At 39.9% G+C, this 25,226-nt stretch overlaps 2 protein-coding genes across 5 annotated transcripts in view; both read right to left on the reverse strand.

The window, feature by feature from the left end:
- Positions 1–25,226, reverse strand: part of LOC140710301 (endogenous retrovirus group K member 8 Gag polyprotein-like) — a 393,717-nt gene that overhangs the window by 182,374 nt on the left and 186,117 nt on the right.
- LOC103230923 (uncharacterized) lies at positions 50–23,388 on the reverse strand. 4 transcript variants are annotated; one of them, XM_073011923.1, is made up of 5 exons: positions 23,204–23,388; positions 15,125–15,189; positions 13,055–13,181; positions 12,437–12,532; positions 50–3,791 (listed from the first exon to the last, which is right to left on the reverse strand). In XM_073011923.1, the coding sequence occupies exons 2-5, from the start codon at positions 15,137–15,139 to the stop codon at positions 2,755–2,757; spliced, it is 1,275 nt and encodes a 424-aa protein (XP_072868024.1). In that variant the 5' UTR covers positions 15,140–15,189; positions 23,204–23,388; the 3' UTR covers positions 50–2,754. The 4 variants fall into 4 exon arrangements, with proteins under 4 accessions (XP_072868024.1, XP_037842047.2, XP_072868023.1 ...); XM_037986119.2 differs by having other exon boundaries at positions 15,125–15,204; XM_073011922.1 differs by having other exon boundaries at positions 15,125–15,222.

Consider the following 25,226-nt stretch of genomic DNA (forward strand, 5'->3'; position numbering starts at 1 on the left):
TATTTCAAAACTGCTATAAAGACTATTTTCAATGTTTTCACCACAAAAATTATATGAAGCTATAAACATTAACTTGATTTAATCATTTTACAACATAAACATATATCAAAATATTACACTGTAGATAGATATATACTACTATTTTTCAATTAAAAATACAATTTCTTTAAAATTCAATTTTTTTTTTCAATGAATCTTTGATTTCTTCACTTTAAACTCTTAGGTATTAAGCATACAAATGTTTAATGGCTTAGAATAGTACCTAACATATTATATGAGCCATACACTAACTACTACTCCAAATTATCTTTTTCATAGCATTCTTCAAATACAAGATTATTCTGTATATCTTATTAAAATTTATTTTTCTGTCTTATCTAAATATTGATAAAAATAGAAGGTAGGGCATTTGCCTGTTTCATACATTCCAAAAATCAGAGGGCAGTTTCACTAATTATTTTTACATTCAGTAACTCATTTGTCTCACACAGTAAACACAAATATTATGTAACAGAACTATATTCATATTCTTCATCCTAAAAATGGAGAAAATTTTGAGTTATTTGTTGATTGTAGTACAGGACTCATTCTCTATTTTTTCAAATTATTCCATGTCAAGTGCCTAGAGTAATTGTTCATGACATACTATTAAATAAAAAATATTGATAGGGATGGATTACAAAAGCAAACTGAAAAAACATCCTATGAATTGTTTCATTTTATACATATATATATACACAAAAGAATATACTTATATCCATGTAACAAAAAATTAATTAAAATCTTTTTAGATAGAATAGTTGTTATAAACTGCTTAAGTTGTACATTTCATCAACATTTAATGAAAAACATCAATTTCTCACAAAAACTTCAAGCAGTAGAAGAGGTAACACTTCTTAATTCATCTATTAGCCAGTAATACCATAATACCCAAATGAGACAAAAGAATCACAAGATGACTATGAAACAACATCCTATTTAAATATAGACACAGACATTCCAAGAAATATTTAAAAAATGAATATAAAAAGGTATAAGAGTGATTACATACCATGACTAAGCAGGGTATTTTCACAATGCAATGTTGGTTTAATATGATACAACATTACTTGAACAAAGTAAAAATGTAATAATTTAAATAGAAAAGCTTGATAAATTCAACACCTGTGAATGATAGAACATCAAGAAAACTATTAGAAGAAAACTTTTGAGACCTGCTAAAAGGCCTCTATGAAAACCCAAAATTGGCCAGGTGCAGTGGCTCACACCTGTAACCCAGAACTTTGGGAGGCTGAGGTGGAAAGACTGCATAAACTCAGGAGTTCAAGACCATTCTGGACAATATAGGGAGACCCCATATTTACAAAATATTAAAAAAAAAAATTATCTGGGCATGGTGGTGCATGCCTGTTGTCCCAACTACTCAGGCAGTTAAGGTGGGAAGATCACTTGAGCTTAAGAGGTTGAGGCTGCAGTGAGCCAAGATGGAAAACCCCACACCAAAAGCTAATATACTTAATGGTGAATGACTGGGGGCTTTACATGCAAGTTTGAAAACAGGATGAGAATTTCTACTTTCACCACTATTCACCATTGTACTGGAGATACGAGCCAGAAAATTGTACTAGAAAAATCAACACAATTCTCCAGATTAGAAAAGAAGTGGAATAGTCTTTTATTGCCATAATGTTGTATTTTAAAAGTATAAGAAATTCATTAAAAACCTACTTGAGGCTGGGCACGGTGGCTCATGCCTGTAATCCCAGTACTTTGGGAGGCCGAGGTGGGCGGATCACAAGGTCAGGAGATGGAGACCATCCTGGCTAATATGGTGAAACCCAGTCTCTACTAAAAATACAAAAAATTAGCCAGGCATGGTGGCAGGCACCTGTAGTCCCAGCTACTCGGGAGGCTAAGGCAGGAGAATGGCGTGAACCCGAGAGGCAGAGCTTGCAGTGAGCCGAGATCCGGCCACTGCACTCCAGCCTGGGTGACAGAGTGAGACTCCATCTCAAAAACAAAAAAAAAGAAATTAAATAAATAGATAAACAAATAAATAAAAACCTACTTGAGCTAATAAAGTTCATCAATGCCACAAGATCAACATGCAAGGTTAGAGAGTACTTTTATATCATAGCAACAAACAAAATAAGAATTAAATTAAAATTTCATTAATAGTATCCTAGAAAAAAATTAGAAACAAACTTAAAATAACGGCACATACTATACACTGAAAATTATTTAAAATGCTGAAAGAAATCAAAGAGCTGAATAAACTGAGATATACTCAATATTCAAAGATAGCAATACTGAATTTGAAGATCAAAATACCCAACAAATTTATCTACAGATTCAATGCAAATTCCAATGTAGCTTTTCTTTAATATAAATTGACAAGCTCTTCCTAAAATCCATATAAACATGTAAAGAAAAACACACAAGAATTCTGAAAAAAATAACAAAATTCAGTAACTTACACTCCTGATATAAACTCTTACTACAATGTTACAGTAATTAAACAATACAGTACTGGCATACGGATAGATTTATGTAGACAAAAAAAAAAAAAAAAAAAAAAAAAAGACAGAGAATTAAAGTTCCATTAATGAACAAATTAATCTGTGGTAAAATTATTTTTTTCTGTGAAAGGTGTTTTGACAGTAATTCTTTAGTTCAACATGAACTCTGATCCTGAGTAAGACATGAACAGGTATTAAAGGCTTTGCCACATTTTTTACATTTGTAGGATTTTTCTCAGGTATGAATTTTCTCATGTTCATTAAGGTCTGAGCAGTGGTTAAAGGTTTTGCCACATTCTTCAGATTTGTTGCATTTCTCTCTTGCATGAATTCTCTTATGGTTTGAAAGGCTTGAACAAGATATAAAGACTTTACCACATTCTTCACATTTATAGGGTTTCTCTCCAGTATGAATTCTTTTATGTTCAGTAAGGTGTGAGCACCGGTTAAAAGCTTTGCCACATTCTTCACATTTGTAGGGTTTCTCTCCAGTATGAATTCTCTTATGTTTAGTGAGGTTTGAACACTGGTTAAAGGCTTTGCCACATTCATCACATTTGTAGGGTTTCTCTCCAGTATGAATTCTTTTATGTAGAGTTAGGTATGAGAACCAGTTAAAGGCTTTGCCACATTCTTCACATTTATGGGGTTTCTCTCCAGTGTGAATTTTCTTATGTTTGGCATGGTTTGAACTGTGGTTAAAAGCTTTGCCACATTCTTCACATTTATAGAGTTTCTCTCCAGTATGAATTATAATGTGATTAGAAAGGCTTGTGAACGATTTAAACACTTTGCCACATTCTTTACACTTGAAATGTTTCTCTTCATTATGAACTGTCTTATGTTCAATAAAGCATGAGCAGTGCTTGAAGGCTTCCCCACATTGTTTACACTTGTAGGATTTCTCTGCAGTGTGGATTCTCTGAAATGGAGTTAGAATTGAGGATATGTAAAAGGAATTGTCACATTCTTTACAGTTGGAAGATATCTCTCCAGTATGTCTTATCTTATGTCTATTTAGATTTGATGGTTTACTAAAGACGTTCATGCATTTATTAAATTGAAAGATTTTGGTATGGGTAGTTGACAAAGATTGGTTAAGTCCATTATAACATTCTTTCTGCACCTTAGATTCACTCACACTTTCCCAATCTTTCTTTAAGTGTAAATTCTCAGTGCCACAGCTTCCATATCTTCCCAGTATCACTTTTTGAAATGAATCTTTTATACCATGCTCTGGCAAGAGGTCTTGGGTGAAATGAGAAGAAACAGCTGAAAAAAATTAAAATAACATATTATCCAACTTACTGGACTTAGGTGAATATAATCTAAAAAGATAATGTATGAAATTATACTAAACACATTAGCGAGATAGCATAATAAAATACTACAGGCCCTGATTTTTTCATGAACATAGTATAACAAAAATATACTGAACAAAATGTCTTTGTGAGAACTCTAGAAACCATATTAAAAGCCACAGACACGGAGAAGGAAAGCTTGTTACATTTACCCACCACAACTCTTTCTTCCCCTCAATACAGCATAATGACTTCAGGAATAAACTCCCAACTCCTAGCTTCTCCTTCAATAGAAACAGTAGGGGCACATATGCCCATACTTTTGATGGAATTTCCAAAGACTAGTTTCTGTCTCCCATGACCCAAAGTGCTGAAAGGAATAGTGGTAGAATAGAACCAACCTTTGAATTACAGGTTGGTTCTGCTGAGACCAAAGGTAAATAATTGTTATAGCAGCAGAGAAGCTGCAGTACCACAGACAGACAACAGATTTAGCAAATAATTGATTAGAGAAGAAGAAAGAAAGAAGAAACAAGGGTAAACCTCTTTAACTGGAAATTAAACACAAAATTCCAGAGAACATACATCCTGAAAATAGGTTTGAGAGGCTCATGGAAACCCTAACCTGAGTTACTTGGTGTCAGACCACCCAGGACAAGGCCATTTTATAAAGATTTTGACAGGTGGATTTTAGTGCCCAAATCTCAACCAAAGATTGCTACATATACATTAGGATAACATGGCTCAATCAAAAAATAAATAAACAAACAAACAAATAAATAAATAAATGTTCAGAAATCAACCCTAAAGAAATGGAGATGTATAAGTTACCTGAAAAATTTGAGATAACCATCTGAATAATGCCCAATGAGTAAAACGGGAAAACACATGAAATTAAGAAAATGAGAAAAGTATAAAAAGAAATAGAAATTGTTGGGTTAAAGAATAAAAGAAAAAACCCTGACAAATTCTCAAATGTAAAAAAATAAATAAATTAAGAAGCTCAACACATTTCAAATAGGATAAACACAGACAGACCCATAACAAGATACATTATAAGCAGTTTCAAAAAATTACAGATGAGAAGAGAATCTCAAAAACAGAAAGGGAAAAGCAATGTGTCATCTATAAGCATGCTTCTGTGAGATTACCAGAGCATAGTTGTTTCATATATCATCATTCTAGTACTACAGAAATTTTTGTGTATGGGATCACAGGGCACACAGAGAAAATAGGAAACCTGCCCTACTTGAAGAAACAAATCTCTAGAAACTGACCCTTAAAAAAGGGAGATTTTTGCATGTTTTTGACAAAGAATTTAAAGTAATCATCTTAAACATGTTCAATAACCAAAAGTAGAACACACATAGATAACTATACAAAATCAGGTTGGGCATGGTGACAAGAGCAATATGGTTTACATAAAGTAAAATACTCTGCTTATTGTTCATTTAAAAATAAATCCTGGCTATGTACAGAGGCTCACACCTGGAATTCCAGCTTTTGGAAGGCTGAGGTGGGAGAATTGCTTGAGACCAAGAGTTCAAGACCAGCTTGAGTAACACAGTGAGACTGTCTCTACAATTTTTTTTTTCAATTAGCCAGGCATGGTGGTATACGCCTATAGTCTCAGCTACTTAGAAGGCTGAGGTGGAAGGATCACTTGAGCTCAGGAGTCTGAAGCTACAGTGAGCTATGATCATACTGCTGCATACCACCAGCCAGGATGACAGAGTGAAACCCTGTTTAAAAAAAAACAAAACAAAACAGAAAAACCATGCATGAGGAAAATAATACATCAACAAAGAGATTAAAAAAAAAGAAACTATAAAAAAGAACCCAACTAAGCTGGGTGTGGTGGCTCACGCCTGTAATCCCAGCACATTGGGAGGCTGAGGCAGGTGAATCACAAGGTCAGGAGTTCAAGACCAGTCTGGCCAACATGGTGAAACCCCATCTCTACTAAAAATACAAAAAAATTAGCTGGGCGTAACAGGCGCCTGTAATCTCAGCTACTCGGGAGGCTGAAGCAGAAGAATTGCTTGAACCTGGGATGCAGAGGTTGCAGTGAGCAGAGATCACTCCACTGCACTCCAGCCTGGGCAATAGAGCAAGCCTTTGTCTCAAAAAAAAAACCAAAAAACAAAAACCTAACTAAAATTGTTGAGCTGGAAAATACACTGTGTTGAAAAATTTACTAAAGAGCTAAAACAGCAGACTTAATGAGGCAGAAAAAACATCAGCAAATTGAAGACATATCGTTTATAAATATTGAGTTGTATGTAACATTTAAAAATGGAAAAAAATGAAGATGAAATATTGGACTTAATGGAAACCATTCAGTAGACCAATAAAAAGATACTAAGAAGATATAGGTGAAAGGTGGTAAGTTATTTTTTTTAAAAAGGGGGTGGTGCTGGCCGGGCGCGGTGGCTCAAGCCTGTAATCCCAGCACTTTGGGAGGCCGAGACGGGTGGATCACGAGGTCAGGAGATCGAGACCATCCTGGCTAAAACGGCAAAACCCCGTCTCTACTAAAAATACAAAACAACTAGCCGGGTGAGTTGGCGGGCGCCTGTAATCCCAGCTACTCGGGAGGCTGAGGCAGGAGAATGGCGTGAACCCGGGAGGCGGAGTTTGCAGTGAGCCAAGATCACGCCACTGCACTCCAGCCTGGGCGACAGAGCGAGACTCCGTCTCAAAAAAAAAAAAAAAAAAAAAAAAAAAAAGGGGGTGGTGCTGAGAACTTCTAAAATTCCAATGAGATAAAACCAAAGATATTACTAAGGATACTTGATCTAAAAGAAATTTACTTTCAAAAATAAGTGAAAAATAGACTTCCAAGATAAACAAAAGCTGAGAATGTTTGCTGCTACTAGTACGGTCCTACAAGAAATGATAAAAGCAGTCCATTATGTTGAACAATAAAATGATGCTGGACAACATCATAAATTCATATGAAAATATAAAGCTGTTAAAGGTAAATATATACACAGATATAGAATTGTCAAATGTTACATAAAACCAAAAATTTTGTACAATGTGAAAAACAACATAAATCTCCATAAATCTATTAATAAATGCACAATATAAAATGATATAATTTTTGACATTAATATCAAATGGGGAATATAAAGATAAATAATTCTCATACTCAATTGTAGGGAAGTTATAAGATAGATTATCAGAACTTTAATAAGTTTTATGAACTGTCCATTTCTCAAGGTGATCACAAAGAAAGTACTTATAGAAGTAATGCAAAAGAAAATGAGAAAAGAATCAAAGCATGTCACTACACAGTCAACAAAACAAAAAGGAAGTCAGTGAGAGAGGTGAGAGAGGAAATGAGGGACAACGTATCTACAAGGAACAGAAAACAATTACAAACAAGGTGGTAATAGTACTGCCATTTCCTTTAGGAATTATTTTAAATATAAATGGATTAAATTCCTTAATGAAAAGGAAATGGCTGAATGGATTAAGAACAAACAAGATTCTAAAATATGCGGTATACAACAGACTCAACTGCAGCTCTAAAGGAGTCAAATTGGCTGGAAGTAAAGAATGAAAAAAATATATTCCATGAAAATAGTAACTACAATTGGGTGGTGTGGCCACAATTATACAAGACACATTTTAAATTAAAAACTGTCACACAAGACAAAGATTGATATAATAGTAAAATAGGCCCATTTACCAAAAATCTTTAACAGTTTTATATACACACACTCCACACACAAACATACATATATATATAGTATATGTGTATATGTGTGTGTGTGTATATATGGAGCAATATTTGCTGCCACATATATGAAGTGAATATTGATGGAAATGACATAAGAAATACACAGCAACACAACTGTAGACTTCAAGATTCCACTTTCAATAATGAATAGAAAAATCACATAGAAGATCAATAAGAAAACAGAAAATTTAAGGATTATAGACTAATTAGACCTAACAGACATGTACAGAATTCTCCAGGAAAAACAGCAGAATACACAATATTATCAATTGTGTACTCATTCTGTTAGGACATGTAACAACTTACCAAATTTAAGAAGACTGAAATCAAACAATGTATTTTTTCCTAACCAAATCCAAAATATGTAGGAATTAAACACACTGTTGAACATATTCTTGCTCAAGGGTCAGATGATTTTTTGTTAAGATATCAGTACTGGCCGGGCATGGTGGCTCACGCCTGTAATCCCAGCACTTTGGGAGGCCAAGGCAGGTGGATCACGAGGTCAGGTCAGGAGATGGAGACCATCCTGACTAACGCGGTGAAACCCTGCCTCTACTAAAAACACAAAAAAACTAGCTGGGCGTGGTGGCGGGCACCTGTAGTCCCAGCTACTCGGGAGGCTGAGGCAGGAGAATGGCGTGAACCCAGGAGGCAGAGCTTGCAGTGAGTCGAGATCGTGCCACTGCACTCCAGCCTGGGTGACAAAGTGAGACTCCATCTCAAAAAAAAAAAAAAAAAAAAAAAAAAAAAAAGATACCAGTACCAACAGTGATGTACAAATTCAACGTAATCTCTATCAAAATCCCAATGGTACTTTTTTTGCAGAAATATTTTCCAAATCCTAAAATTTGCTTAGAAACTATGACTAGCTAAACACCATTTCAAAAAAAGAAAAGGATGGGTATGGTGACTTATGCTTGTAATTCTAGCACTTTGGGAGGTAAACATGAGAGGATCACCTGAGGCCAGGAGTTTGAAGTCAGATTGGACCCTGCCTCTATTATTAAAACAAAAAAACAAAACAACAACAACAAAAACTATAAAAGAAGAAGAGGCTTTACACTTCCTGGTTTCAAACACATTATGCAAAGCTATAAAAAGATAAATATTAATAAATAATGAAACAGAAGAGAGAACCTAGATATAAACCCTTTTGTATACAATCAAATGATCTTCCGCAAGGCTGCTATGACCACACAATAGGGAAAGGAGAGCCTCTTCAACAAACCATGTTGAAAACTGAGTATCTACATGAAAAAAATTAAGTTGGACCCTTCCTTTGCATTATATGCAAACAATATTTTAAAAGGATTCAATACTTAAACATAAAAATATAACAAAACTCTCAGGAGAAAATATAGAGGAGATCATGACATTGGTCTTTGCACTGTTTTCTTGGATATGATGTCAAATGCATAAGCAACAAAGAACAAAAAAAACTGAACTACACAAACTTCAGAATTTCTGAACATTAAAGGAAACAACTAGTGGAGTGAAAATGCCACCTTAAAAATGGGTGAAAATATCTACCTATTAGATATTTGATAGGAGTTAATGTACAGAATGTATCTCTCCTAAAACTCAGCCCCCAAAAAATAATAATTTGATTTAAAAATGGACAAAGGATTGAACTGACTTTTCTTTAAAAGATAATACTCAAATGGCCAACAGGTAATTGAAAGAATGCTGAAAATTACTAATTTGTAGAGAACTGCAAAGCAAAATCACAATGAGGTATCACCTCACATCCATCAAAATGGTCACTATTAAAAATTAACAGAGCCGGGCACAGTGGCTCATGTCTGTAATCCCAGCATTTTGGGAAGCTGAGGCGGGTGAATCACATGAGGCCAGGAGTTCGAGACTAGTCTGGCCAACATGGTGAAACCCCATCTCTACCGAAAACACAAAAATTAACCGGGCATGGTGGTGCATGCCTGTAATCCCAGCTACTCGGGAGGCTGAGGCACAAGAATCACTTGAACCCAGGAAGCGGGGATTGCAGTGAGCCGAGACTGCGCCACTGCATTCCTACCTGGGTGACAGAGTAAGACTCTGTCTGGGAAAAAAAAAAAAAAAAAGACCAACAGAAACTAATCTGTCAAGGATGTGGCGAAATGTGTGAACTGTTGATGAAAAAATATGACAACAGCCACTATTAAAAACCAGTATAGAGATTCCTCAAAACACTAAAAATGGAATTATCATATAATCCAGCAATCCCATTTTTGAGTATATATTCAAAGTATGCAATTCAGAACCTAGAAGATATATTGCAGCATTAGTCACAAAAGCCAAAATGCAGAATCAACCCTGATGTCCCCCAACTGATGAATAAAAATAAATGTGGCATATGCGTAAAATTGAGATTATCTAGCCTTAAAGAAGGAAACATTGTATGATAAGGATAAAGCTTGAGAATATTATGTTAACTGAAATAAGCCAGGACCAGTGACAGTGTATGATTCTATTTCTATATAATATCTTAAGTAGCCAAGATCGTATAGAAAGTTGAAGGGTGTTTGTCAAGGGCTGGAGAGAGAATAAAATGGGCAGTTCTTACTTAAGGAGTACTGAGTTTTGGTTTTACGAGATGTAAAATGTCTAGCAATCTTTTGCATGACAATGTCAATACGTGTAACGTTACTAAAAATGTATCCTTAAAGGTGCTCAGCATCACTGATCATCAAACAACTGCAACTCAAAGCCACGATGACACATCACCTCACACCTGTTTGGATGGCAAACACCAAAAATAAGAGAGATGTGTATTATTCAAGGGATGGACAAAAGCCCTGACTTCACTATTGCATAATCTCTCCACTTAAGAAAATTAATTTATACCCCATAAATTCATACAAATAAAAAAACTACAAAAGAGATAATGTGGCATATACATAAAATTGATATTATCAGCCTTAAAGGAGGAGGAGATATTGTCACGTTGTATGATAAGGATAAAGCTTGAGAACATTATGCTAACTGAAATAAGCCAGTACAAGTATTCACAAAGGTGTGAAGAAAAATAAATTCCATATATTGTTGCTGTGCTGTAAACTGATAGAGCCATTAGCAAAACCAGTATGGAGGTTCTTAATTAAAAAATGAAAAAGTAAAACTACCATATAATTCATCAATCCCACTTCTGTGTAAATAACCAAAGGAAATAAAATAATTATCTCAAAAGAAAAAAAACTGTACCCTCATGTTCACTGCAGCATTTCTCACAATTGCCAAGATATGAAAACAACCTAAATGTTTGCAGACACTAAAAATAAAAGTACACACATATTAGAATATTATTCAGTCATTACAAATAATAAAATCCTGCCATTTCAACAACATGGATGAACATGGAGGAAATTATGCTAAGTGAAATAAGCCAGGCACAGAAAGAAAAATACTGCATAATCTCTCTTATAAGGGGAATCAAAAAGGGTTGAACTCATAGAAGCAGAGAGTACAAAGATGATTGCGAGAGGCTAGAGGTAGCGAAAATAGGGAGCTGTTGTTCAAAGAGTACAACTTTCCATTATAAGAGAAATACATTTTGGGGATCTAGTGTATAGCATTGTGACTGTAGTTCTTAATAGTGTTCTGTATGCTTAAAATTTGCTAAGATAGTTGTATCAAATCATCACATTGTACACAATACTTACACAATTTTTATTTGTGAAAAAATCTACGTTACACACATGTACATATATACACAAATGTATACACACCAACATATATATGAATAACAGTTCCGGTCATACCAAACAAAATTATAAAATTACAGTTATTATAAACTAAGGTAGCAAGTGGAAGTTAAATATATGCTTAGCACTGCTCTAAGCTACCCAAATACATAGCATATTTAAGAAATCTAGGAAGTTGATATGGTTTGGCTGTGCTCCTACCCAAATCTCGACTTAAATTGTATCTCCCAGAATTCCCACATGCTGTGGGAGGGACCCAGGGGGAGGTAACTGAATCATGGGGGCTGGTCTTTCCCGTGCTATTCTCATGATAGTAAGTCTCATGAGATCTGATGGCTTTCTCAGGAGTTTCTGCTTTTGCTTCTTCCTCATTTTCTCTTGCTGCTGCCATGCATTTAGCCTCCCGCCATGATTCTGAGGCCTCCCCAGCCATGTGGAAATTGTAAGTCCAGCTAAACCTCTTTTCCTTCCCAGTCTCAGGTATGTCTTTGTTAGCAGCGTGAAAACCAACTAATACAGATGTGAATAGATACACTAAACTATACTACAGTTGAGAATTTTGGGCAGAGTTTAAATTACCAATCTCAGTTTATACTAAAACAATAAATGTTTAATAAAAAATAACAGTTTCTTACATTTAGGGAGATGTCTAGTGTTCTTATAAAATTACTGAGTATAAATTTCTAGAGAATGACGTTTAAAACCTCTCTAGAATGGGAAATCACAAAGCAGAAAACACGTAACATCTGTTCTAGTGTTCCTGGGATTCGGAGCCAAATCCCACTACTCTCACACACCTTGGACATAATGCAAAAAGGGAACTTAAAAAATAGTTTAACACACAGCTTTTCAAAAATACAGATATTCCTGTGTCCCCAAAGCAATGGAAGAACAATCAGATCATACGGTCTGTTCCAAGCTATGAAGACGACTTTGGCTCTCACTGTCATCTTGAAAGATCACTGAAGGGAAAGCAGAGCCCTAAAAGAATTTCAGAGCATGGGACAGAGGTGTTGCTTTGTGAGAGCAAGGGAAAGAAACGTAGGCTTCTCAGAAATCATTTCCATTGGAGCAGAGCTTCCCAAACCACATTTTAAGGTCTGGCTTCCTCCTTGATCTTTGAACCTCTCATCTGTATCATCTACTTCATTTACTCCCACCTACCTGGGTGTCTGCCTATTGTCTCATGTTTCTTCACATTCCACGGCTCATTCCTTTGCTCTAGACAGGTGATCAGGTCTGGCTTAGAGACAGCAATACCTGTTTTATTTAAAAAAAAATTTTTTTAAAAGGACCTGTTTTATTTTTTAAAAAGTAGCATGACTCTTGCTTGGATTCTCTAATTACCAACCTAGTACTGTGCTCAGTAATGAGGAAATAGCAGATTCTAGAAAATTAATCCCAAAATACTGTTTCCTGACAGAACCTTTAGAATATTTAGAAAGTATTTTAAATTTGTGAGTCCCTAGCTTCACTACCTATTGCTACTGAATCAAAAATTGGTGGTGGTAACTGGATTTTTTAGGGTGTAGCAACACTATTTTATGCCACAAAATTTCTGGAATTACCACCACTAGAGTATGCACATCACCTCAAGAAAGGAAAGATAATGTCAAGATAAAATACCTTCAAGATTATTTTTTTCTACACCAACAAATCCCCAAGTTTTCCTTGAAAGCAGAAACTCATTCATGCAAAGCAGAAATTCCCAAAAATATTCTACAACGAAGGAAATAAAATCTTTAGCGTGAAATAGAAATTGTGCATTGAAGTGATCCTCACCCAGAGAGACCAGGTTTCTGTAGTTTTCTAACATCACGTCCCTATACAGATTCTGTTGAGCAGGGTCCAGATAGCTCCACTCCTCCGGAGAGAATTCTATGGCCACATCCCTGAATATCAACAGTCCCTGGAAAAGAGAAAACACATACTTATCAAGTGGCCAAGGGTAGAGTTCTTAATTTGATTCCAGGCACAAAGAGAGACAGAGAGAACTAGTTCTTACAGAAGAGACTGAAATGATCAAATAATTGTAAACACAGAAATATTCTCTAACGTATTCTCTTAATTCTGAAGAAAGAGGATGGCATAAGCTCCACATAACCACTGTAGATATTCTACTCTTGTGAATAATACAGTATAAAATTAAGGGTATCAACACAGGCACATACATTTTTTTTCCTGCTATATTTACATCACACAGGATAAGTTGTAAATATTTCTCATATGTAGAAGTCATGATTCATCAGAAGGTACCCCTCAAATTTTAATGTGTACACAATAAACTAGGGATCTTCTTCTTAAAATGCAGGTTCTGATCCAGACCTAGGGTGAAGCCTGAGTTTCTGAATTTCTAAGTGGGCTATACTATGATGCCACTGTGTCTGGGCCAAGGAAAATATTCTTTCGAACATGCAGGAAGTGGCAGAGCCTGTGTTTATTTCAGTTTATCTAACCAATAAACAAACACGAGAGCCTTCATTTTCCAAAGCAAGCTATAAGCAAGGAGAATCTAAAAAGAAAGAAGAGCTTCCCAATTAAATGTGATGGCTTATTTATATCAGTCAGTAAATCTCCCCAAGGTACTAAATAATAATGAGAAAAATAACTCTATAGTGCAAAAATCTGACAGAGAGCACCTTAACAAGTAAATAAAATTAACATCAACTATAATAGGATAAATTGACATCAAGGATCACATACAAGGATCACATGACATCAAGGACACAACATCACTGCTCTGATATTATTGACCACAAAAATAGTAAATTACAATCTGAATCTAATCATGTAGAAACATCCGGTTTTTTGTTTTGTGTTTTTGAGACAGTCTTGCTCTGTTGCTCAGGCTGGAGTGCAATGGTGCAATCTCGGCTCACTCCAACCTCTGCCTCCTGGGTTCGATGGATTCTCCCACCTCAGCCTCCCAAGTAGCTGGGACTACAGGCGCACGTCACCACGCCCAGTTAATTTTTGTATTTTTAGTAGAGATGGGGTTTCACCATGGTAGCCAGGCTGGTCTTGAACTCCTGACCTCAAGTGATCTGCCCACCTTGGCCTCCCAAAGTGCTGGGATTACAGGTGTGAGCCACAGTGTCTGGCCAGAAACATCAATAGGACCCGGTGTGTGATGATCCCCTTCCAGAGTCCAAGTGATCTCATGGTTCAATTCCCACCTATGAGTGAGAACATGCGGTGTTTGGTTTTCTGTTCTTGCAATAGTTTGCTGAGAATGATGGTTTCCAGCTGCATCAGAAACATCAGTTTTATGCAAAGTTCAAGCTATAGATATTTCCCTGGTTCTTTAGTGTTTTTCAATAGTGTTTCTTTAGCATCCTAGACAGCAAGTGTCTTCTAATTATTCTCTTTTCAGAACTTTAAGTTATTCCAGGCAATGAATGTCATCCTCTTTAAATTCTCTTTTCTTAATTCTGTTCTGCATAGAGATGATGGAGCATGTGGATGAAATCTAAACAGTACATGGTCCCCTTCTTCACTGACACCCCAAGACCCAGCCCCATTCCCAGGGGTAATCCTGGGGATCCACACTTTCCCATGTTGATATGTCACAGAACATTTCAATACTGCCCATCATACATTAATGGTAAGATTTGGTCATGACATATAAGAAGCCTGGATGGAGACAATGGAGAGAAGGTTCTGGTATACAGGAGGAAGGATTTTACAGAGGTCCTTGATTCTCAATCATAAGAAAAAGCCGGGGGGGAAGTAGTTGGAAAGAAACACATTAGGCAGGTACATCAGAAGTACAGAAATAAAGGTTTGCAAGTTCTAAACACATAACGTCCCAGAAGAAAAGAGGACACATCCCCTGAACCCAGACACATTCACCTGAGAACCAGCCATTTCTTCCTCTTCTTCCTTCTTCTCTGGGATTCCTTCTCAGGTGAGATTATCTGGACAAATCACACCTGCATTTGAGAATATGCCTTTAAAGGTGTCAGCACAACCCTTTCAACTGCAACCAGCACACCTACAGGTAGAAGGCCCTGAAGTGCAGAAAAGGGAATACTCCCCTACTCTTTGTCATGGGAGAGAGGAAAAATGAGCTACCACATAAAGACCAAAAATTTCCTGCCTTCAGGTGATCTCCCCTGCTATGAACTCCAGCAATTTCTGGTACAGCAAAGGAAATACGGACCTTGGTGACCTACCCCTATCCAACCCAAGTAGAGCCCTTTGACCTCCTTTTGGAACTCAAGTCTCGTGACTGTATCTGGGAGCCCTCAAGCTTGACTCTCATCTCACCTTAGGATCGTTGGGGGGCACTTACTTAAAACAACAATTATGCTTCCATTCAGACCACAGACAGGATCTTTGGAGAGGACACGTGTGATGGTAGTTCTCCAAACTGGCTATTTGATTCTCATTGGAAGCCTGGGCTAAGAGCCACATAGCTGAATACTGTCTCTCAGGCTTCAATGTACATATAAATAATTTGGTATTCGAATTTGGTATTCCAGGCCCCATTCTAAGTAATGTGTTTCCGCAGGTGTGAAAGGGGTCTGCAAATTGGCTTCTATAACAAATCTTCTGATACTGTTTTCCCGGACTCCTTATCAGCACCACTCAGTGAGAGAAGGCAAACACAGCACAGAGTCCCTTGTACCCAACACTGGTATCACAACAGAAATGCTTTGGCCGGGCGCAGTGGCTTCCGCCTGTAATGCCAGCACTTTGGGAGGCCGAGGCAGGCGGATCACCTAAGGTCGGGAGTTCAAGACCAGCCTGCACTGGGAGAACAACATGGACACGGGCATTAATGCAATGTTCCATAATCCCCAGGATTTACATGAAGGGCCCAGCTGTTCTTTATCTGTTTCTCCATCACTGAGTTTTAGAAAGAAAATATATAGAATAAAAGCTAAATACAGACAGATGGGAGAGATACAGAAAGAAGGGGTTAAATGTAGTTGACAGGGATTTTTCGTTGTCGTGTTTGTATTTACTTTCTTATAAGTAGGAACTACTGGATCTGCAGGAATGAAAAACAACTTGACCTGCAGGAATGAACAGGTTGCTGAGTGGCAGGTCTCCAGCAGCACTGGTCTCAACGAAAAACAAAGGTCCCCAATCACACAGTTCTTTGTTCTCATTTATCTGCTTTTGGATTTGGGAAAACTGTGAGCCCCTCCTCTGGAGAGAGCACAGGAACCACCATGCAAAACTCTGATGTCCTCTAACGAATTCTGTGTGGGAGATTTCAGGGTGGGAGAAGGCCTGGGGAAGCAGGTTGATCTGGCAGAGCAGAGCCAAGAAGCAGGCCCTCAGCTTCTCATCTTTATGCCTCTGGGTACTACCGGTTCTGTTTTTCCTAAGCCTGCCCAACAGACACTTGACTCCCAGAGTTTGTGTAATTTTAACCAATTTTAGCCACTTCCTTGTCTACTTTATAAGATACAGTAATGACCAATTTAACCAACACCCTTCGAGCTTTCTAGGACAAATATATTAGAAACTAAATATTTATTCTTGGCAAGGAAAATGCAATAGAAATAAAGATAATAACAACTCTTTTGTCCACGGATAGCCCTTCAGGTGGCAACACCAGAACTCACAAAAGAACAAGAAAACAGAAGTGGCCCCAATGAAGCCACAATCCCCTGTATACCTCCCTACCTCCCTTCCTTGTACTGACCACAGGATGCTGAATTCAACCGTTTATCCACTGGCTCTAGACTGAAAGTGCCTGGTTGGTAAGGACCCATGACTGTGTCATCTGTTTTTGTAACCGACATATGAAATGGAAGCAACTGGTTTATCAGTTTGAGTCTCGAGATCTCCTCCTTGTTTTTTACCCAATACCAGGAAACTGGAGCCAGTCCCATCTGGATATCAATCAAAGAGATTCCTTTTGTGAGGCGGGGGGGAGAAGAAACATGCATGACTCATTTCTCTTCCTCTGAGATGGAAGCAGCTTTGTTTATTTATTTATTTTTAATGGAAAAAGAAAACAGGAAAAAAGCCTACAGCATCCAGTATTCCCAGGCCTGACCTTGCTTAGCTTCCAAGATGAGATGAGACTGGGCATGTTCGGAGTGGTATGGCCATAGACTGGAAGCAGATTTAGACCTTTTTGTCAGCCTGACCTTAGTCTGCACTAATGTTTAAAGACTCCTCGGTACCTGTGACAGGGTCCTCAGTGACCCTGGGCTTATGTCTCCATGGTGATCTAGGCAAGAGAGATTCCGGATGATTCTGTGGGGCAAAAATAGAAAACAGGCCGGCACGGTGGCTCACAACTGTAATCCCAGCACTTTGGGAGGCTGAAGTGAGCGGATCACCTGAGGTCAGGAGTTCAAGACCATCCTGGCCAACATGGTGAAACTGTGTCTCTACTAAAATACAAAAAAATTAGCTGGGCGTGGTGGCAGGCACCTGTAATCCCAGCTACTCAGGAGGCTGAGGCAGGAGAATTGCTTTAACTCAGGAGGCAGAGGTTGCAATGAGCTGAGATCACCCCACTGCACTCCAGCCTGGGTGACAGAATGAGACTCCATCTCAAAACAAAACAAAACAGATATATAGATATATATAGATATCTATATATATCTCAAATATAGATATATATAGATATCTATATTTGAGATGGAGTTTCACTCTTGTTGCCCAGGCTGGAGTGCAGTGGCACGATCTCAGCTCACCGCAACCTCTGCCTCCCGGGTTCAAGCGATTCTCCTGCCTCAGCCTCCTGAGTAGCTGGGATTACAGGCATGCACTACCACCCTAGCTAATTTTGTATTTTTAGTAGAGATGGGGTTTCTCCATGTTGGTCAGGCTGGTCTTGAACTCCCGACCTCAGGTGATCTGCCCACCTCGGCCACCAGGCTCTTTTTATACCAGGAGCTTCTCACACAACTGTTAACAGGTCACTGGACTTGGAAAACTCAAAGGGTGCCACTCTGAAACTGGGGCTTTAAGACGTCTGTGTCAGCACAGTGGCTCATGCCTGTAATCCCAGCACTTGGGAGGCCAAGGCAAGAGGACAGCATGAAGCCAGGAGTTCGAGACCATCCAGGGCAACAGAATTGAGATCTCACCTCTACACAAAATAAAAAATAAAATTTGCCATGTGGTGTGGTGTGTCCCTTTAGTTCTCGCTGTTGAGGAATGAGGATCACTTGAGCCCAGAAGTTTGAGGCTGCAGTAAGCTATGAATGTGCCACTGCACTCTAGCCTGAGTGAAAAGAATGAAACCATGTCTCAAAAAATAAAATAAAGTAAATAAAAGCTTTAAAAAAGGGGAGAAGAACAAAATTTATTCTCCTATTTTCTGGTGGGGGAATTAAGCCTCTTATTTCTAGCTACTCTCAGTATAAAGAGCTCCTTTCATGTTTGGGGTGTACAGACACCTGTAGGGGGTGCTCCCCAGGAAGAACTAACTGGGCTTTCAATGACCTGCCACAGCCCAGATTCCCCGGGAAGAAGTAACTGGGCCTTCAATGACCTTCCACAGCTAAGTCAAGGGCCATCATCTTGGACTCATGGATATCTGAACTCCAGTAGGTCTAGATTCAGGCACTTGAGGGTTAGCCTTGGACAAATTGTGCATATCAAAGAGGGTTTGTAGGAAAGAAAAAAATAGAAAAGTGCTAGTAAGTACCCATGTTAAGTACTCAGCGCAGGGTTAGTGAAGAAGTGGTTTGTGCCTACAGATACTGGCCCAAGTGGGGCTATGCTCCGGCTCACTCCTGTGTCCATGCAGGCGATGAGATGACGGTCGTATCATCCAAAAGCCTGGGTGGCTGGAGGGACCAGGTTGCTGGGGGTGGGGATAGGCCAGGAGTCTTCCAGGCACCTGTGTGGGTTTTCTGTGGGAAACTCTAGAAGCAAAGGTGCTGTGACGGGATTTCTGAGGGTGAGGCCTTGTTCTGGGAGGGATATGGCCATGTCAGTGCCTAGTGGGTATGTTTACAAGTGGGTGAAAATCATGCAGCAGAGTAAAGAGGGGGTCTGTCTTCAGAACTCTTTGCTTCTAAGTCCTCAGTCCTGTCTGATCCTGAGAGGAAAGCTGGAATCCCAGGAGAATGTGCAATGTGCGTGCAGCATAACGGAGCTTCCCAATCCTGGGACACCCTGAGATGCCTCCAGCCCTGGCCGCTGTGATGTCTTTTTTTTTTTTTGAGACGGAGTGTCGCTCTGTTGCCCAGGCTGGAGTGCAGTGGCGCAATCTGGGCTCACTGCAAGCTCCGCCTCCCAGGTTCACGCCATTCTGCCTCAGCCTCCCAAGTAACTGGGACTACAGGCGGCCGCCACCGCGCCCAGCTAATTTTTTGTATTTTTAGTAGACACAGGGTTTCACTGTGTTAGCCAGGATGGTCTCAATCTCCTGACCTTGTGATCTGCCCGCCTCCGCCTCCCAAAGTGCTGGGATTACAGGCTGTGATGTCTTTTTTTCTGACACCAAATGTGTGGAGTTTACTGAACACCAACCAATGCTCCAACACCAACAGGGTGTCCAAAAACTCAATTCTGACACTACCCAAAGTGAGCACAGGACCCACAGGTTCAGGACTCAGTCCCACAACACTGCCCCCATGGCAGGGGCCAGTCACACGTCCCCGGGGGCCCACCAATACTTCTGGGCTACTGCCTATATATCAGAAACTCCCATCACCCACTCCTCAAGTTCAATAATTTGATAGAGCTGTTCGCAGAACTCAGCAAAGCACTGTACTTATGTTTACCAGTTTACTGTAAAAGACACAACTCAGGAACAGTCAAATGGAAGAGCTGAATATGGCAATGGAAAGTCATGGGGGAAGACGGAGCGGGTAAATACAGCTGTGATTAATGAAATCCTTCAGCTCTGTGTTCTCCAAGAATAGCTTAATAAAAAGCAACACCCCTCTCATTATAACTTCGATGAAGTTCCTGCTTATACCTATCACGAGGCCAGGCACAGACTCTCAAATTCCCATTTTTCCCCCTATAAACAGTCAGCTGAACAATTTTTTCTTCAGTTGTTAGAACAAAATACTTATTAACCAAACTGCTTAAGATTCTCTCCTCCCAGGCCCCTGAATTTGTACCACCCTCTGCTTGAGCTAACATACAGCTCCTATTTATGCCCCTCTTAAGGCTGATTTGGGAGTCAAACTTTCTCTGATCTAGGATGTGATTTGCCACCCTGCATCTTGTCCTCTCACTCTCACCTTTGTACTCTGGTTTGTTCCTCCAAATGAAAGCAAGCCCTTGTCTGCCTAACCTTTGAGATCTTGGAAGATATCATACTTGGTGCTTTCCCTCTGTTGTAATACTTCTTTAGAATTAAGTAACTTCTTACCTAAATGTGAATTTGTTTTATTTGACAAAGTCTAGAAACAGTCCCAGAACAATAACAATTCCATCCTCAGAAAGAGCCTCCAGACTCCTTCCATTCCGACTCCAACAGCATCTGCCTGTGGATCCCAGCTCTCCAGGGCTATACAGCTCCTCTGGGTATGAAGTGCTCCTTTCATGCTGGGGTGTGCAGTCTGGGACACCTGCAGGGGAGGCCCCCCCCCGGAAGAACTAACTGGGCCTTCAATGACCTTCTTTTGCAGGCTCAAGATTGTCCTTAGCGTAGAGTCACTGGGCTCCGACTTCTATTTCCCAGTCCAGGTTACTCAAGTTGTAAATGAGAAAATGCCCAGTGTTTGAAGGATCCAGCAAAATCACTCAAACACAATGTTTATTTAAGAGAATAAAATTAAAAGGCACTTACATTGTATACCTCAATAGAAAAAGCAAAACTATCAGTTTCAGACAATAAACATGTCACATTATTTCCATAATTCAAATTATTCAGTAAACAATCACATACGAACATATCTAGGAGATGCCAAGTCCCATCTTCCAAAATTCAGTATTAAACTCAGACATCTAGATAACAGAGATACCAACTCCACAAGTCCTCTATCCTGCAAAAAAGAGGAACTCATATTTTGATGAATCAATGTAATTCACCAATTAATCTACTACTTTTTTTTGTGGAAATGTATTCATTTCCTATAGCCATACTGGAAGAGGATTTTCCCTGTTACTTTCCCTGGTAGCATTCCCACAGCTAAGTCCTGGGATTCTGTTTAAAATCACCCCCTAAAAAAAGAACTGGCCTGACAAACTTACTACACTCACTCTAGTGAAGAAAAAGGCAAATCAGAATTTTAAACAAGTGAATATTTGACTATATATTTAATGTCTTTTCTGAAATCCACCTCTTAAACATTTTCTTACCTTTGAAGCTCTACTGCTAAAATGCAATTGACAGTTAATAAAAAAACTAAGCTTGAAATAAGTGAAAAAAAATTTTCAAGGTGTAAAACCCAGGAAGTGGCAATGCTGATTGGAACACAGACAAATCTGACTCAAGTGCCAAGTCAGGCCGTCCTATCACTTGAGACATTACTCTGTTTCCATACTGCTCCCTGAACTGCTCACTGACCACCTTCCCCCCTTGCCCAGGAGTCACCACACTGTGCCCCAAATGGTTTGACTCTGCAGATTCTTGCACCCCCTCACTAGAGTGGGTTTTCCTTGTCCTTTGGAACAGTTTTTTTCCCTTCACAAGTCTGAGAGAACCCAGATGTCAGAAATCATTTCTGTCTTATCTTCTCAATATCAGCATCCAACTGGCTGACCAGCAATGTGTCTCCAAGGAACAGAAGCTGGAGTTGGGTGAAGACAATCTTCATATCCTAAGGGGTTAGCTTTGTAACTGAAGGGTAGAACCAGCTTCCTCTCAGCCCCAGGGCATCCATCTGCTCCCTTAAGAGGCTCCACCTCCATCACTGAGGCTGTCCTCTGGGAGGAAAGGAACAAGGTGCTAATGGTCACTAAACATGCCTTGAGACAGTCCTGGGTCACCCGCAGACAATTATGAAACCTAGGCACAGAAAAAGACAGGAGGGTGGCTCAGGACACATGACCCTGTACAATGTCCAAAGCAGAACCTCAAACTAAAGACATTCCGATAAGGTGTCTGTGCCTGGAGAAGATAAAAGAAGAGACGCAAAGATTTTTTTAAAGCAGTGTGTCAGGGGATTCTTCTCTGCTCACATGAAGTGTTTACAAACAGAAAACAGATGTCTAAAAAAAGTGCCATCCAATGCTTTGTGAAAAAATGATTAAAATACTATGTGTGAAATGTACAATAAGGGACAAATAGGCTGGGGGGACAGGATGGTGGATGTGAGACCCTGCTTGCTACACATTTGGAAACGCAGTGGAAAACCAGTCCCCCTCTGGAGTGTTTAAAATAATTAACTAGCAGTCAATTAGACTGAAGTAGCACTAGTACCACTGGTTCCTAAGGAAAAAAATCCAGCTCATAGGGGGAAACGATATTCAGGTTGAACCAACCGCAAACCTCTCATTACATAACCAGGAAATTTCCACCTGGACAGTCCAAATGAGGCGACTCCACAACTGTCACTGTAATTTCTGAATTTGGTTCGCTTCCTCACGCCCCTTACAAAAGCCTTTGCTCCAAGCACCCACAAACCATGACGGGGCGCTCTGCACTGATGAACAGCTCTTTGCTCAAATAATCTCTTTAACGTTAAAACCTTGACTCCCTTTTCATTTTTGCCAGGAGAAAGGAGGCCTGGGACCCCAGGCCCCACAGCTCCTCCCACGCAGTGGCTCCTCCTGGGTCGGGCGCTCCCCCAGGCCCCTGCCGCCGCCACCGCACAGCCGCCAGCCAGGGCCCGGGCCGGGCGGAAGTCGAGCACAGATGCGGACCGGACGCCGGGTGAGGCTGGCGGAAGCCCACATCCTGAGGCCAGGGGAAGCTGGGGCCGGGTCCAGCGGGGTCTCGGGTCTGCACACTCCGGAGGGAGCTGTGGGGAGGCCTGGGGCCGCCACAGCCAGTTCCAGCCCGTTTCCATCAGCCCCCTGCCCACCTCGGGACCTCGCCCACATACTCACCATTTCCCAGCTTCCCGGGTGTCCAGGCTTCTTAGCTATGGATCTCCTGATACCTGCAGGTCAAAGGGCAAGAGGCTGTGGCGGCCACCCGGGCTTCCCAGAGCGGAGCACGCCGAGCACAGAGGACGGCCCAGCTAGTGCTGCAGAGAGAGACGAAGGCCCCGCCAGATCCCGGAAGCCGCGCCCTTCTGTCCGGCTGCGCGCCTGATTGGACGGTTCCTGCGTCAGCGCCCCTGACTGGATAGGGCTCCAGGCCCCGCCCCTTCAGTCACTGAGTGACGGAGGACGTGATCGGACGCTGGGCTGAAGGCCACAAAGTGACGGGTTCTTGGCTGCAGGCTTTTCATGCAGGGCTTCCTGCTCGCGCTGGGCCTGGCCCAGCCCAGGGGTATTTTCATTTAACCTTTTGTATAAGGTTATATCCATTTATAAATAATATATATGTTATTCACAAATGAAAACAATATAATGGCAATGATTTTAACGTTTCAGATTTTATGACCTTTCTGGCCTCTGGTAGTTTGATCAGGCAGCCTGAAATATCAAAAAGAAGGCAATCCTTTAAGAAATAAAATGTAAGCCACGTGTGAATTTTAAATTTCCTAATAACCACCTTTTAAACATTAGAAGTAACAGGTGAAACTGATTGTAATCATTTAACCCAATATATTCAAAATATTATTTAAATGTATGATCAATATATTAATGAACTATATAATTTTCGGTAGTCAATCTGTGAAACTCACTCTGTATTTCACCTTCCCAGCACGTCTCAGTTCAGCCACATTCCAGGCCCTCAGTACACACACAGGGCCAGTGGCTGTCACACTGACGTGCAGCTCTGAGGGAAGTGAAGGGTCTGAACCCTCATTTCCTTCCAGAAGTGAAAGATCGGTGCCTCCTTATCAACATCTCTCCCTAGGCCAAAGGCTGAAGGGACAAGGCCCTAGAAACAACAAGGGCTGCAAAAAGAGTGTCCACAGGTTAACCACTGCTGCCCCGCCTGCTGTCCATCTTCCTTCCAAAAATCAGACAGTGAAAAAAAGAACAATGGAGCCCCCAGGAGGACCTAACCTCAAGTCTTCAGGTCTTCCACAGCTTTGCCTTCCAAGGTTTAGATATAGAGAAAATAGATTAAACAAACTTCTGATATTGGTATTTGGCCTTGGCCCTAATGAACAGGCTATTGGTTGTCTTTTTCCTCCTATGGGGTGGGAGACTGGGTGAGTTTATGCACCAATCACATGTACACATGTCGACCTATATCTTTACATAACTCACCACCGTCTAACAAGAGATCCAAATTTAAATACAGGGAAAAGAAAATCAATACCTATAGGGTGTCTACTGTTTGCAGGTAACTAGTAATCAATCTCTCATTGAATTCTGACAACCTGTTTGTAATGGGTGTGTGTGTTAGTTAGTTAGCGATGCATAACAAACCACCTGAAACTTACTAGCTCATGATTCAGCTGGTCAGCAATTTAAGCTAAACTCAGCTGGGCAATTCTTTTGGTCTCAGCTGGGATCCTTCAGACATGTGTGGTCAGATGCTGACTGCAGCTGTTTCTAGGGGTGAGTTGCCTGTCAACTGGGGCACCTTTGTTCTTCTCCATGTGGTATCTCATCTCCCAGCAAGTTAACATATGCTTATTATCACAGAGATAACAGGATTCTGAAAGAAAAACAAAAGCACTCAAGTTTTGCCCCTAGATCCCAAACTAGCACACTGTTACATGTTCAGTTTTCTGTTGACCAGAGCAAGTAAGACTCTAAACATTTTGAAATACAGATTTTGCCTTTCGAAGGGAGCAGCTATAAAAGCACTTTGCAAAGGACGTGTATCCAGGGAGGAATGAAGAATTTTTGCAATCAGTATCATTATGCCTTTTCTTGCAGATGAGGTTTATATAAGTGTTCCTAGTCAAGAAACTTCCAAAACCCCACAGCTACTAAGCAGCTGGGTTGGGATACAGAATCAACTGTAACTCCAAAGCCTGTGTACCTCCATAGACCATACTAC

The sequence above is a fragment of the Chlorocebus sabaeus genome, chromosome 25, assembly GCF_047675955.1.
Source record: "Chlorocebus sabaeus isolate Y175 chromosome 25, mChlSab1.0.hap1, whole genome shotgun sequence".
NCBI lineage: Eukaryota > Metazoa > Chordata > Mammalia > Primates > Cercopithecidae > Chlorocebus > Chlorocebus sabaeus.

What these genes read in the sequence shown, in the direction of transcription:
- LOC103230923 (XM_073011923.1), bottom strand. An exon ending in CAGAAACCTGGTCTCTCTGG is followed by an intron (nt 12,533 to 13,054) that starts GTGAGGATCACT and finishes TAAATAAAACAG; the next exon opens with GTATTGCTGTCTCTAAGCCA. An exon ending in GACAATAGGCAGACACCCAG is followed by an intron (nt 3,792 to 12,436) that starts GTAGGTGGGAGT and finishes AATTTTTTTCAG; the next exon opens with CTGTTTCTTCTCATTTCACC.